This window comes from Zalophus californianus, chromosome 5 (genome assembly GCF_009762305.2).
Source record: "Zalophus californianus isolate mZalCal1 chromosome 5, mZalCal1.pri.v2, whole genome shotgun sequence".
Classification (NCBI taxonomy): domain Eukaryota; kingdom Metazoa; phylum Chordata; class Mammalia; order Carnivora; family Otariidae; genus Zalophus; species Zalophus californianus.
In genome coordinates, this window is record NC_045599.1 from 123,200,409 (window position 1) to 123,216,466 (window position 16,058).

The following is a 16,058-nucleotide window of genomic DNA, read 5'->3' on the forward strand; positions in this document are numbered from 1 at the left end:
CTTTTTGTAGTTTACCAGTAAGAGGAATACGTTTTTCTTTTTGTGGTTCCCAAATTTGAGGTACAGAATAGGAAACAGAATAAGCTGTCTTTCACTATTACTGAGTAACTCTTGTATCTCCCTCTCTGCCCTGTTAGTCTCCAGCAAAAGACTTGCTTGCATCAGACATCTTTACCCCTCCCGCCTCAGAACCTCCAGGCCAGACATCACCTACAGGACAATCTGCAACCCTACAGACCAACCCTCTGGATCTCTTCAAAACAAATGCTTCTGCCCCAGTGGGACCCCTTGTGGGTCTAGGTAGGTGCTTAGAGATTGAGTTAGATTTGCCTCTGTTGCTTTCACTCGTAAGATTATAATGCACAGGAGGAAGGCACTTCACATCCATAGAGGTTCCAGGGACATAAGATCTGAGCATCCCAGGGAACCTTTCTCCCACTTTTACTTCCATAGACCCCACCCTCACTTGGTACTCTTGACTTGCAACTGAAATTTGGCTCCTGAAGTTGGCATGTGGAAAGAAAACCATTTTCTTTTTTTTTTTTAATTTTTTAAAAAAGATTTTATTTATTTATTTAAGAGAGAATGAGAGAGAGAGAGAGCACGAGAGGGGGAGGGTCAGAGGGAAAAGTAGACTCCCTGCCGAGCAGGGAGCCCGATGCGGGCCTCGATCCCGGGACTCCAGGATCATGACCTGAGCCGAAGGCAGTCGCTTAACCAACTGAGCCACCCAGGCACCGAAGGAGACCATTTTCAATATTGCACTTACCCGAGCCAACTGGCAATGGCTTACGGAAGACAACTGTAAGGGATTCTGATGCTCAGACTAGATTCATTGGAGAAACGAGGTAGAGCTGAGAGAGTCTTGTCTATCATCTGTATTGGAAAAACTGGTAACGTGCATGCCTGCCACATAATTTGCCATTACTAGATCGAAGCCCTATCTCCTAGTAAACTGATATGCGTCTTGGATAGCGTATCCTGTCCTATCCCCGAGAAGGATATAAGTTAAGTCCAAAGCGAGTGTGAGTCATACAATGCAAGTCTTAGGTTCTCAGCCCAGCTCTGTTCCTAGGCATATGATGGGTATGAGACAGGCATATATCCCGAGCGGTCTCTGAATACTTAAGCCTTAGCTGCTCCTTGCCAATATTTTGGGTATCTGAGTGTCTTAATAGAGTTAGAAAACAAATGCTAGAAACCTGAAGTCGAAAAGAACACAGAGATAAGGGAAGAGATGGGATTTTACCAGATGCCCAGGATGTGCCAGTGCTCATTCATAAATGTGTCGAGCTCACGTGAGCCACTGAGCCTCTCTGTAGCAGGACACTGCGGAAGGCCACTTGGCTGAGGACTAGCCCTGCTATTGTTTGCCCACAGCCTCCAGTTTCTTTCTGCCTCCATGGGACAGTCTTCAGGAACCCCGACAACAGTTTTGCTGTCCTGCTGGGGACTGTCTTTATTTTTCTGCTTCTTGGCACCTCTACAAGTTCCCAACAGACTCTGTCTTAGGAGGCAGTTGGGGGGAGCTATGGATGAAGAGGGACTCTCTTCCGCCATTTTGTAAAATTTGACCAGGGCTCTTGGTTTTTTCTGCCTCCTGTGGAGTCAGTCATCAGGACCCTATTTTTTGTTTCCCCTGATGCTTTCTTGCAAAGGAAAGCATTTTCATTTTGGCATATTAAATCTGTTTAATTATATCTGGAGTATGGTGGCAAGAGGGGCTTGTCACCCAACCGCTGAGTGGCTGAAATCAATGTGGGTGTGGGAAGCCAAATTGTTCCAGGTCTCTGCTTGCATTTACACCATCAAGACTCTCCCTGAACACTTCATGTCCCTGGCGGGCTTCCCCTTTTGTGCATCGCTCCTTTTCCTGCCCCCTTAAATGGAGCTGGTGGGTGCTTTTCCTTGCAGAAGTGTTGAGAGCTTGCATGCACTGCCTGTGACTAGATCACATCCCAGAGCTTGACAGTCTAATATCAGTGCCCCGAAGAATTTTTACAGCCAATATTTAACAAGTCAGCTCGAAAATACAGCTGGACCCTATAACTGTTAATTTATTCAGACGAAGTGAAGCTTTTTGGCTAGGTGCCCCTGTTGAGGCCTTGGGGTATACAACTGCAGAATACTGATGATCCTTCCAAGTTTGGACATGGGACTCAAACTGAGCTCTACAGTATAGCCCCTGTCCACTAGCAGGGATCCTCAGCCAAACCATGGAAGGTTGTAGGTCCGGCTTCCGCTAGACCCAGCTGGGGAACTGTCTCTTCTGGAGAATTGGGGGTGGGGAGAGGTATTGTAGAAAGCTGAGCCTTCAGCTTTGACTGGCTTCCCTGTGTTTTAAGCTAGCATCAGAAGGTAATAAAATTAACTTCTTACACCCACACTTCTTTTTCCTTACCCCTTGCCTCTACTTTCTCCAGCAGAGCCTGAACTACCTTGGAAATGCAATGATTGAAATCCATCAGATGGGAATGAAGGCTGGCATAAGCATATACTGAGAAAGCCTTTAATTCCTGGCAGATATAATATTTTACTCTTTAACTACCACCACTCCCTCTAATACCATCTATGACTAAAGCCATACATTTTCCTAAGGGAAGGCAAGTCATCCAACATGACAAATGATAAGATTCTACCCAATTTGTACATCCAGTTGGCATAAATTATCAGTGAGTGACTCTGGCTTTGGTTAACAAAATTTAAATAAATTTGTTTTAAAGTGCAGCAGTCACTTCACTCAAACCCATTAGTTGTGAAAAGAATATGTATGCTCTTTAGTGTAAATCAAGTCTAATTTCTGTAACTACAAAATAAGTATTTGAATTAATTTCCATTAAAAAAAATAGTCTTATCCCTTGATGCCAAGGAGGCAGAACAGGAGAATAGGACACTGGATTTGGAGCTGGTATGCCTGAGTTTTAGTTTCTATTGCCACAGACTGTGAGCATCCCAATTTTAATAATTAATATTCTTATACCCAATTCCCTAACCTCAAAAACAAGCATGTTCATTTAGTAAGATGACCTTTTCTGAAACCTACCACCGTCTCTGAGCACACCATGCATCTTCATGGCCAGATGGTTAGCCTTCATGATGATACAGTTGAGTCAAGTAACATCAATCTCCAATACTAAGAAAATTTAAGATAGAATATCTTGCTACATCAGTCCCTGAACATCACTTTCAAAATATTTCTCACACCGGGAACAAAAACATTCCTAACACAAGTTAGAAGTTTGGAGGCCTTTTCTTAGTTCAGTTAGAAAACTTTCATAGCTAAGGAATGCTCTTATTCTAAAGCTCAAGGCAAGCAGATTTTGAGAGCAGAGCATCATTCATGAATAGGTATGAGGCTGAATTTAGGTTTTTTGTTTGTGGTGGCAGTTTGACTGGGTCATTAATATACTTGGGAAGAGGCAGGAGAGAAAATGTCGTCATATGTATGAGAACAAGGTGTAGGGAATGAGCTTCTCAAGAAGAGGGGCAAAAACATTGGAGAGACATGTATTTTAGTAATTTCATAAATTCTTAATCAACATGACAAAGATGCAGGTGATGAAGCCATTCCCCTACAAAGATTAGATGCCCGGACACAGGGAGTTAGCTACCTTAGAAGGTTTTGTTGTTTTGTTGTTGTTGTTGTTGTTGTTGTTGTTGTCTGGGGGGGGTTGCTTCATGCTGTCTTCTCTCCCTCCCTTCCTCTTTTAAGTATTGTGTTCTGACTTACCGCAAGGTTTGGTGAGTGACACATGGCAGGAAGCAATTTTATTTGAAACAGCTCTCCCAGGATAACCAGCCTTTCCTCCATTTATATGTATAAAAGTCTAAAACTATCTTGGCATCAACCAAATTTTATCATCCTTTTATATAGCTGTGTCAACCTTGGCAGAATTTAAAAGCAAGGAAACTGAAATGGTTTCTTCAGGATGCAAGCATGTTGAGGCTTCATATACATGCGTGATAGCTGGTTTCCATAAGACACCAGACAGGAGCCAGCTGCCAACTGAAAAGATCAAATCAGTGAATCAGAGTACCCAATGGATTATCTTAATTAACTACTTCGTAATCAGTATGGTTTGTTTATGTGAATGCATTCACTCAACAAATGCATTCATGCTATCAACAGGCTCTGTCCTAGCTGTTTGAAATGTATCAGTGTGATAAGCACTCATTTTTTTCATGACTAGGTCCTTATGGAGTGTATTAGCCTTCTAATGAGAAAAGTTTAAAAATCTGTGGTAGAAAGAAAGGATTTCAAAATGCAACCAGCATTTGAATGCCAGCTATTCTGTATTAGCTAGTTAATCTTTAGAGTGATTTAATCTCTCTGGGCCTTTTTTCCATGTCAGTCTTAAGGCTTAAGGAAGGTGTGTGCCACATAGATGCTTGGTAAATACCCTCCCCCTCCCCCACCACCGAGAGTTGTGCTTTCTGAAACTCAAGAATCCTCTTCAAGCTTGTGTCCTGATAAGTCCTTTCTCCTGCTTACTTCAGGTGGTATACCAGTTAGCCCCCCTCAGGCAGGACCATGGAACCCAACATCTCTAGTCTTCAATCAGTCCACTTCAGTGGTCCCAGGAGCCATGATGAGTGGTCAGCCTTCAGGATTCGGTCAGCCAGTAGTTTTTACCACAAGCCCAGCTGTTCCAGGTTGGAACCAGCCTTCATCCTTTGCAGTCTCAACTTCCCCTCCAGCCCCTGTTGTTTGGGGCCCATCAGCATCTGTGGCACCCAATACTTGGTCCTCAACAAGCCCTTTGGGGAACCCGTTCCAGAGCAGTATTTTTCCGGCTTCTGCTGTGTCTACCCAGTCCCCTTCTATGCTTTCCTCTCTTCTGGTCGCTCCTCCTCAACCACCTCCCAGAACTGGCCCTCCGAAGGACATCTCCAGTGATGCCTTCACTGCCTTGGACCCACTTGGGGATAAAGAAGTCAAAGAAGTGAAAGAAATGTTTAAGGACTTCCAACTGCGGCAGCCACCTGCTGTGCCTGCAAGGAAGGGAGAGCAGACTTCCTCTGGGACTTCAAGTGCCTTCTCCAGTTATTTCAACAGCAAAGTTGGCATTCCTCAGGAGAATGCGGACCATGATGACTTTGATGCTAATCAACTGTTGAAAAAGATCAATGGTAAGCTACCCACTTCTCTGTCTACCATACCGACGAGTATTTCCCCTGTCGTATGGGCCCACAGGGTCCTTAGAAGAACCCTCTCCCACCCACCAATGGTCTAACTCTTGCCCTCTTTGGTGATCAGTGGTTATGGAGACAACTTGGCTGGTTACCTTATGGAGCAAACGATTTACCTTAGCTGTTTCTAAGGGCTGGCCCAATGCTGCCCTCTTGTGACAATTGCTAAAAGGGCTGCCAAGAGCTATTGAAATTCAGTGGGTTGTGGCATGTGGAAGGCTGTATAACAGAGCCTCAACCACACTCCACTGCCTTAGTGAGGGAATTCTGAATGTCTTCCACTTCAGGTATATATGTAGTGCCTCCTCTTCTGATGAATTTGCCTGTAATCATAACCGGGAGTCCTAGTATTTGGTGGTGATTTTTGTTCCATGATGTAAATTCCAAAATATATGGAACTGAATTTCTGAGATAAGCTTGATTGTGGGATTTTGCCTATATTTGGGAAAAATTTGTCTACTGACTTCTTGGTGTTTTTTGCCTTCTAGAACCACCAAAGCCAGCTCTCAGACAAGGTTCCCTGCCAGTTACCAAATCTGCAGACAACGCATTTGAGAACCCTTTCTCTAAAGATTCTTTCAGTTCATCACAAGCCTCTGTAAGTATCAACTACTAGAAGCTGTTGCTCCAAAGTACATGCCACATAGAGCTAGCTGAAGACCTGTGTCTTGAATTAGTCTTGTTTGTATATAACTCTTTGGTGCTAAAGGATGTTTAAATAAGATTTATCATTGAGAACCATCACAGTGAAAACATCAACTCAGACTGGCGAGAGACTATTTTTGCAGGGGCTACTATCCTGAGCTTGAGAAATGAATATCATATAGGAAAAGTCTTTTGTATCTCACTTTGCCTGGCTCACAAAAGCGTTTTGGGAGAAAACTGAGCCAAAATTATAGTACCTTTAAAAATCTTTCAAGGATTTAGTTTCCTGATTTCCTGCCTTTGATCCTTTAGCTCATAAAAACAGCTTTCATTTTGGAGAGGCAAACCTTACTCGTGTGAGCCCTGATTTTGATGTAAATAATAAATATGCATCACAAATTATATGCAGGCAAACACAAATCCCTGTAGACCCATATAATATCTGATTTGTCTGTGACCTAAGTGATTTTTAAAGGCATTTGAGAAGTCTTAATTATAGGATTTTTTTTTCTTCATAACTGTAATTACACTTATTGACTGGATGGTTTTATCTTCATAGATGGCTTCTCAACCCACATCTTCTGATGTATATAGGGATCCTTTTGGAAATCCTTTTGCCTAACTTCTGTAAGTAGAAGATCCTATTAAGCTTAGGTTTGGTAAGAAAGCATGGCACAGGGGGTGAGGGTGAAATTTTAATTTTAGAATTGGTACAAGGTTAAATCTCTGTAACCTAGAAGTAGTAGACATGGAAATCTACGCTTAACTAATTCAGTAATGACTAAGCTGAGCATTTAAGAATAGAATTCTTATACATACTACAAAACAGTAATATACCCATGGGGTTATGGATTTCTATCATAGTCTATGATTTTGATATTTCAAAATAACATTGTTGCATAACAATAAAACTTATATAACACACAATAGTTCTCTAGTTGTTTTGTTTTGTTTTGTCTTTTTACCTTCATACTGAAGTTGACTGCAAAGCATCCTAGTAGTTACTTGGTTTCCTATAGAAGGTTCGAAATCTGAAGATCTTTTGAAGCTACAGAACAGATCAGCTGAACAGATGCTGCCTCCCAAATCAATTTATTTCTCTGTGAGTGGTCTCAAAGTTAGTCTAAAATAGTCTGAGGGTATTAAATCCAAAAGTGCTGACCGCTGCCCATATCTCCTTCAAAAGCAACATATGAGCAGAGGAGGCAGCAGGTTGATCTCACTAGTAGATTTTATCCTAGGTGGATTGTTAGGTGTAACTACCTTAGACTGAGACCCTGGGAGGGCCCAGCAGGACCCTTTCTTTTTCAACAGTGAGTAGAAGCAACTTGGTCTGATTTCAGAAGATTGAAGTTAGTGGAGGACAGAAGCCTTGGCTGCATTTTAGAGGAGGAAGGGCATAGCTGGTAGGGGAGAAAAATAAAAAGAATGAAAGGAACCAAACCCATTATTTTCAGTGTTGCCCCATCCAGGTGGGACTCCTACTAAACTCTGTCTTGACCCATCTAGAATTTAATTATTTTAAATAGATAAATATCTTAAGTCTGACATGAACAGTAAGATTGACTTTATTTGCAATTTGGACTGTTGTCCCTCACTTGACTTCTAGAATTACAGTGTTTTTTAAAGTGTTTTTCTGTAAAGTCTGCTTCAGAGAACAGGCTGAGATTATTGAAAAGGCGAGTTCTCAGGCCTGACTCTAGCCCTAAGAAGTCCCCCTCTGATGCTGAGGAAAAGCTCCAGGTTACAAGCAGCCTGGTGATTTCTAACGCTGGTAGAGCAGTGTAATATACTGAAGGGCTAGAAGTCTTAACAGAGACTCATACTCGCCCTTGTCTCCAAGGGAGGCAAACACGGACAAATAGAAAGGAATAAACTGCATCCAGAGTCTTGGAGGATTGTTTGCCCTCAACTGAATTGACGAGAGGTCTCCTTGGAGGCCCTTTCTTTCTTAGGTCATGAAGGAAGGATTATTTTGGTGAACTTGCTAAACTTACAGATTGGGGTTGGAGGTAGAGGAGCATATCATGGGAGAAAATAGCTAACATTGAACATTTGGTTAATCACTTTATTTCAGGTTCTGCACTTACTATCTTATTTAGGCCTCTCACATCAGCCCTAGGAGATACTACTATTGAGGTTTTAAATGATGACTTGATATTTAATACATTGATATTTAACCCAAAAATTCTAACCATGGGTTTTTGGTTTTTGTTTTTGTTTTTTTTTCTCTACACTTCTCTAGGAACTTGATATGCTGACTATCCAGAGGAACAAAAAGGTTGGCCTTAGTTGTCAAGGACAAAGCTAATAGCCAGACACGTCCTGACCTCTGCTCTCATTCCAGCTTTGACATATTATCTGTTACCTTATTGCTTGCTGCCTCTTCCACTTGTAAAATGCCTTTCACTTTTCTGTTTAGATTAAAGCTAAACTGAATCTATGGCTTTAAATAAATTAAGAATCTAAATTCTCTAGCTTAAATGTAAATAAAGTAGTATCCCTACTTGAACCATTGCCTAGTGTATTCTAGAACCTTCTAGAACACTCTACCATGTATCCTCTGGTTGAGAGATGTGGCCACCACAACTCCTCAGATGACACTGTTTTGAATAAATTTTAAAATCCTTACTGTTCAGAGTTGTTTGGGGCTTCTATTTTACAGCACAAAACCTAAAGGTTATAGTATAACAAGGCACCTTCTTAAATCTTGCTTCATATCAACATTTAGAGAGAATTTTTAAAGTAAAATTGAAGCAAGTCCAACTTCTCCCTAGACAGTTGGGAATCTGATACACTTAAGAACCTTTTTAAAAATATAACTTCTCTTTCTGAAGATTATTTTCTCTCAAGGGCAAGATTGTTTTGTTTTTGTTTTTTTTTTCCAATCTCTTGCTAGATAGTGCAAATGAGGGAAAAACGTTATTTGTCTCTCCTCTCCTCTTCCCTCTGATTCTTTTTTTCAGTCAGTTTTGCTCCCAGGTTTATACAACATTACTTCTCTTCCACAAGCAACAGAGGTTTTATGGGGCAAAAAAAAAAAAAAAAAAAAATCTAAGGATTCACGGATCTGAAATGTCTCTGCCTTCTCAGTAATCGCTAAATCCCATAACGAATCACAAATGGACACAACCTTTATCCTTTCTATGGAATAGGAGGCCATCCTCCTGAGCTGAAGTTCCAGAAGAGCAGTTCATGTTGAAGAAGATGAAAGAAAAACTGAAGAAAAACTGAACTCAACTCAGCAATGAAGGACTGTATTCTGAAGAGCCAACACATCAGAAAGTTCAATGTGATTGTGCCAAATATATTAGGTGCTTATATGGGGTCATACTGGACCTTTATCAAGTAACTGGAAAACTTGCTTGAAGCCACAATCTCATAGTTAGTCAGAAGATAAATGGTGAGGGGGTGGGAGGAGAGAAGCTGTAGAACAAGTATTTGGTGTTATCATTGAAAAATCCAATGTCTGCAGTATTTTTCTTCTCATAACCTTGGAAACTCTCCCAGTTCATTTCCAGTCATATTGTTAACACAGTTCTGAAGGATTTGTTCTTGCCAAAATGAGTTTCATTTTGTTATGTTTATGTTGGGTTTTTAAATGTTGTCTCTTGACCCTTAGTGCTCAGGTTCTTGCGGGTGTTAATCAACCACACAATGTTACCTTTAGGTTAGAAGAGGAGGATGACTGCTCAGGATCTAAACAAGATGGTGGCCTCACGAACCTTTATTGATTAGTCCCACGTAGTCCAAGCTAAAGTCCTGTGGTTTTATGTTTAATGGTAATAGCTGATCACGTATGGCATGATTTTCCATCTGGCGTCCTACTCAGTCATTATAAACACAGACTTAAAAATAGTATTTTAAATGTCCCAATACCTGAATGTGCTCAACTCGAGGCAATTATTTCTAGATAGTTGAAATTTTGAAAGTAGACAAATTTTGAAAAGGATGATCAGCCACACAACTGTTTTGTACATACTTATTTTCTTGTGCACTTTTCTGTATGCAAATAAAGCTATAAATTTACTCATTTCAATAAACTGGAATGGCAGAATCTCATGTGTTAGCATCAGTTTATTCTTACAGTTGGCCCCCACTTTGAGATGATGTGTCACAGTCAAGGTATAAAATATATCAGTCCAAGGTGAGCAAATATTAGTACATTCTGGATTGTCACAAAGATGAAGATAAAATGGAAATCTGTGAAATAAGACCATGAGTAAACTATTGTCTGATATCTTTTAATGCCTTATTTTCCTCTCCCTGACCTACACATATTCCCTTCCTGGGAGTTTAATGGGAGTCCAGTGGATAAGACGTGTATCAGAACAACCTCTACAGACATCTAGTATAAAAACCATTTATTAATGAACTCTTGGTTCACACCTTCTACCCGTTGCCTCTCCTTGTTCTTGATTCAACCATGTTTGACCTCACCAAGACACAACTGTGTGGACTGATCCAGGCTGGTGTAGGCCCCTCGGGAGAACTTCTGTGTGAGGTGGGCAGGCCCATGATCAGACATCTTTAGCACGAGGACACTCTTAAATACTCTCCCCTCGTATAAAAGTTCAAGGCTCTCATTTTTTTCAAAAAGACCTAGACCTCCTGGGAAGAAGAGCCTGAGGCAGGCCTTGCTTCAATACAAAAGTCTTGATCTTAGACTTTTCTAAGGATTAGGACAAACTTGGGAGCAGGTGGGTGTCATTGACGGGTATTTGTGATTATAAGTCATTCATTATTACTGCCTTACCTTTCCCCTTAATTGAAACAGTTGGCCCCTTTCTGCCAACAATGAGCAGAATATAGAAAAACAGACTCCACACAAAGGCAGCTTCCAGTAAGCCACAGATGTGCTGGAGAAGGCTGCTGATAAGAACATGTTGCACAAATTATCTGGCTTATCCAGATGCTCTGCAGTGTGTCTAACCCACTGAACCTGTATGCTGTTTCCATGTGGCTTAATCTGTAAGATCTTGCCAGAGGTTAACCCTTGCTCATATGTACAAGGGGAGGACATTCATTTCAGTGCAGTAGGAACTACTGTCGGCCAAGCAGGGAGAGGTGCTTACAGAAGTGTCTCTGCAAAGTAGAAGCAGACCTCTTCTTTGTAAGTCTATTTAGTAACAATACTAGTCACACCCATATGTTGGAAGTTCAGCTGTTATGGTAACCCTATTATACCTGCAGGTGGGTTTCTTTTAGGCATCAGATAGATCTAAGCTAAAAGTTGAACTTGAACAGCCAGCATGCCCCCAAATTCCTCGCAAAGGCAATACAAAGGGAGAAGGTATTGATTTTCTCAAGATAATCTTGCATCTATGAAGCGCTTTACCATTTACACAACATAGCTTCATTCTATCAATACTATAATCCTGTGGGGTGGGATCTGTCATTGTTCCATCTCGTCTGAGAGTGACATCCATGCTTTAAAATCCCTCCAACTCTTCAGTGATTTCTGTGGTATTTTATTGTAAAACTGTGCATTGCAGTAGGGGTATCTTTTCAGCCTGTGATTTCAAACTCCTCCATCAAAATGTTAACCATGGTGTCTAGAGACAGCAAATTCTGTGTCTTTCCTGTGCTGAAAGCAGGGAGGGGAAACAACAGAGGATGGAGCTAACTCAGAAGTTTGGTTGACCCTGAAATAAACTGATGAGTGAGGACACTGACCCATGTTCCCAGAATAGTTTCAATACAAGGTCGTCTAGTAAAAGACAGGAGCTCCCTAAAAGTCCCTGGTAAATATTTAAGCTATTACCAGTGGAGGAATTTGCTAAATAGTAAAACATCTAATTCTTGCTGGGAAATGTTGTTTTAACTAACTTTCTTCTATTAGAAATAACTAAGACCCAGTTCTAAATTGATATGTCAAACCTAGACACATCCAAGGGTGTATAACAGCAACCTTGTTAACATGCCCTAATTACAGCCAGGCTAATGGCCGAGGGCCAGCCATGTGTCATCTCACCTAATGAGGGCCTGAGCCCCTTGTTTGCCCTTGCTTTTCTGGAATTATGTACTTAATTACTAAACCTCTATTGTGTGTTGAAATTATGTGAGTGCCAGGCTCCTGGGAGATGACAGTGTGGGCTACTCGGTGGCAAAAAAACTGGGTTTCTGCCTTGACCAAAGTTGAGGTGGTTATAAAAGAAGGAAAAACACCTGACTCTGAAAGTCTCCATGACTAAGTTTTATTCTGATGTTACTTATGGAGTTTTCTTTCTTTTTTTTTTTTTTTTTTACTTATGGAGTTTTCTGTTCATTCTCTTCTCATTAGGTTAACTTCAATCACTATTATTTTACCTTAATTGTAAGAAAGTGAAATTATTGCCATTATAAAAGGTACATGATGACCTGACTGGGCTGAGGATGAGCTGTGGATGGTTCTGGGATGTGTCTGAAGCTACTTCTACCAGATACCTACCAACACTGACTGATCATCACAGAGCCTTTTGTTTGGGGCCCGCTAAGAGGAGTGCTGGAACACAGGAGCTAATGGAGAGGGAGGGGAGGGGAATGGAAAGCTGATATGATGTTTGCCTCCCCACCTTCCTCACTAGCCTGAGACACTGGCCTAGAGACTTGATGATGGAAATGATAGAGCTAGAAGCAGGAGGAATTGTCCTTTTTTTGATAAAAAACCCTGGGAACAGGCTGCCACATTATAGCCCACGTGTCCATTGGTAATGAATGAACTACATCAATGGAAAGGCTCACAGTGTTTAAAAATAGTAGCAGGTTATTTTTCTCACATAAGAAGTCCAGATTGACGGCTGCTGGTATTGGCTGAGTAGCTCAACAAGGCCCTCAAGGACATAGACTCTATTTTAGCTTTTCACCCCAACTTTTGTAGCCTTTTGGCACCCTATTCTCATGTTTATTGCCTAATGGTCACAAGATGGCTGCACAACTCCAAATATGATGTTAGTGTTGAGGGAGGGCAGAATGGGAAAGAACAGCTCAATCAAGGCCTTCTCCTTGCAGCAGGCATTTCAGTTTTCTCCGAGGCTTCCCAATTACTTCACTATGTCTCATTGGCCAAAATTTGGTCACATGGCCACTGCTCAGTGCAAAAGAGGATGGGAAATCAAGCTTTTAGCTTTTCAACCTCTATAGTGAAAGTAGTTAAGGAAGAGACATGGTTGGCTAAATAATTTCTGGGGCCTCCAGCAAAATAAAAATAGAGGATCCATTATTCATAAACCAGGGGGAAAAGTGCCATTAAAGACATTGGTGCACAAACACAATCCTTTCTTCTGCAAACTTTTTCTTATTATGACATATTTTATTTGCTATTTTAATGTTGTTCTAAGTAAAAAAGAAATGAAATTTTAACGTTTTTGTGTGAATTTTATTGCTAATCTTTAGCCGGTAAGTGGAATCACTGAAATTATACAACTTGTATTTTGTAACTCATACATGCATATATATTTAACATATGTATTTCATTCCTACAAGAACAGTAGAAATACAGTACAAAACTAACTCAACTGTTTTTAATTCACTTCTTGATACATGAACATTCTACCAGTACATGCTACCTTTAGTTCACTAATGAGTACAGAAAAATGGTGGAAAGAAGAAATATGGGTGACTCTATATTTTTGTTTCCTTTTATATTATTATTTTCAGCATAAGTAGATAGCTAATGCAGGAAAGTAATACACTAGTAAGAAAGATCTGATAGTGTTTCTTGGTCATTTGTGTTTCTTTTTGTATTAGAAGTCAGTTCTGGTTCAAATGGAGAGTGTGACCTCTCAGGGCTGTCACTTAAACAGTGCTAGGCATAATACATCAACCTTATACTCACTTTTGCTTTGACTCATTGAACTCGCACACATCATGGGTCCATCTGAATTCCAAGTTCATGGGGCAACATATGCATTCTGTGCAAATGTGGTAGCATGGAGGAAGGGACACAGTATACATTTCCTCTGCTCATGTGTGTGTTCCATTTTCCAATCAAACTTGCTTTCAAAAGAAAAGTCCAGACACAAAATTAAGAATTTCAAGGTGGTACTAATAGAGCATGAAACCAATCATGGGGCCTTTCCGTGGGCTTGAGCCCTGTCCAACTGCACAGGTCGCACGCCCTTGAAGCCTGCTTTGGCAAGAGGGCCTTGGAAACAGGCGATGGATTAGCCAATATATTTCCCAAATGCCTGGATGATAGTTTAACCCTAAGTTGGCCTGCCTTCAAGTGCAAATCACAGCAGTCTTTGATGACATAGCACCCTCAGGGCAGAAGAGAAGCCCACACATGGAAAGCATAGTCAGCAAAGCCAAAATCAAGGTACCTAGACTAGAAGGTGTAAGCTCAAGAATGCAGAGGACTAGTTTCTGTGTGTTAGTATCATGAGGACTATAAAAGTTAGAAGAGTGTGGTGGGTTAACTAAAAGCCCCGTCCAGGAGGCTTTAATGTTGTCGTAATGTAATTTGACATCAAAGTGATGGACCATCTCAGTTGGAAGGATAGAGGAGGTAGGACTCTAGAACTCCTGGGCTCTTACTTGCTGACGTGCTTCGAAATTCTTCATTTCACTTCACTGCAAGCACAATTGCCAAATCTGGAAAGCCAGACTGGATTCAGGGATGGTCCACAGAAGTTACTGAATAATATTAGCAAACACCTACCCAGCATTTACCATCCACAGACACTATTCTGAGTGTGTTACAATAAACAATTTAATTTCCATGTCAGTTCTATGAGGTGGGCTGCTACTACCACCACCATTGTATAGAAGAGGACACTGAGGAACTTCCCAAAGTCACAGAGCTAGTAAGTGGCTGACGTGTCCAGTGTCGTTGCAGTTAGCCTCAAATTCACCACTTCAGCACTCCACTGCTTCCAAAAACTGGCCCCAGTGCCTTTATGCTGGCCTATCTTCCGTTCACCGAGATTTTCTTCTCTTCATAGTACTGTTCTCCTCTTCTGCTTCCTATAACCAGTATGCCTATCACGACATGCTTATGCTTATGTTTAATTAGGCAAGTTGATCCCCCTTTGGGCTTTTCAGGGCACATTTTCAGAATGAATTAAGTGTCACTTAAGAATTTGAATTATCTAGTTGTTATAAATGCAATACATCGATCTAACCTCACACGGGGCATTCTAATTCAGGTATTTCTAATCAGCATATTTCACGTAAGCTACGGGCTGCTCATAATGAAAGATGGGTTGTGAGTAATGTTCCCCAACATCTTCTACATTATAAATAACAAATCATCCCATATCTGCTCACTGGCAGGCTAGTTGGATATTCCACAGTCAATGAGGAGCCCAATTTTATAACAGTAATACTGTTGTGTATATGTTTCATAAAATGCAACACCCAATGGTATCATGCTCTTAAAGAACTGTATCAAAATTATGTATTCATGACACAGTTTATTTTACACAGTGCTTTTTCATTTTTTCCTTCTCAGTTCTTCAGGGTTTAAAAAAACCTATCAGCGGTGATGACTTTCTTCTTTCTTCTAATTTGACGAACACAAACCCTTGCACTGTAGAGATTGGAAACTGAACAAGTGAACACGGAGCAGAGAGATGCCTTGCAGGCCATCAACAATACACACACAGCCCCATGGCAAAGAAAAGCACAGATCAGTAAAGAGGAAAAAATGGAGGAGATGATGCCAGACAGAAATTGGATTAAGTTACTGAGTTAAATCATCTGTAATTACCGACTGGCCCTTCCCCTAGAGAAGAAGGATTAGCAAAACATGTCTGGAGAAGAAACAGAATTTTTTCTCTTAAACTAGGTTAAAAATTTGCTTACACTCCATTGGGGTGGAGAGAGAAAAATGTATCCACAAAAAGTTATGTTTTCTCCCTTTCTTCCTTCCTTCCTCCCTTTCTCTATCACCCTCCCTCCCCCTCTCCCTTCCTTTCTCTCTTTCTTTCCTTTCTTTCTCTTCTTTCTTTCTTTCTTTCTTTCTTTCTTTCTTTCTTTCTTTCTTTCTTTATTTCTTCCTTTCTTTCTTTCCCCAATGTGCTCTTCCTCACAGGTTTCCACTCTGCTGGGTATGAATAACAACATTTATTCAGGCCTGCCACCCTGACCCAGCCATGGTCACTCCTTCTAAGGGTACTGTCTTTCTCAGCCTTGTGCGTAGTGGTTCACATTTCTTCCCCTTTTCCTGCTCTTCTCCATGATGATGGTTAGTTTGATGGGGGAAGAAGAAGGTTGAGAAGGGGCTTAGGTCCTAAGACAAC

The 16,058-nt window shown here is 41.0% G+C and overlaps 1 protein-coding gene across 2 annotated transcripts in view; it reads left to right on the forward strand.

The window, feature by feature from the left end:
• Window positions 1-9,892, forward strand: part of DAB2 (DAB adaptor protein 2) — a 49,983-nt gene extending 40,091 nt beyond the window's left edge. The window contains exons 11-15 of one of the 2 annotated variants that reach the window (XM_027605225.2): window positions 138-300; window positions 4,498-5,130; window positions 5,679-5,788; window positions 6,395-6,462; window positions 8,081-9,892. In XM_027605225.2, coding sequence (XP_027461026.2) covers window positions 138-300; window positions 4,498-5,130; window positions 5,679-5,788; window positions 6,395-6,457 — 969 coding nt within the window. In that variant the 3' untranslated portion in view covers window positions 6,458-6,462; window positions 8,081-9,892. The remainder of the gene's footprint in view (window positions 1-137; window positions 301-4,497; window positions 5,131-5,678; window positions 5,789-6,394; window positions 6,463-8,080) is intronic. The other variant, XM_027605224.2, reaches the window with a different exon arrangement.
• Window positions 9,893-16,058: the final 6,166 nt, after the last annotated feature.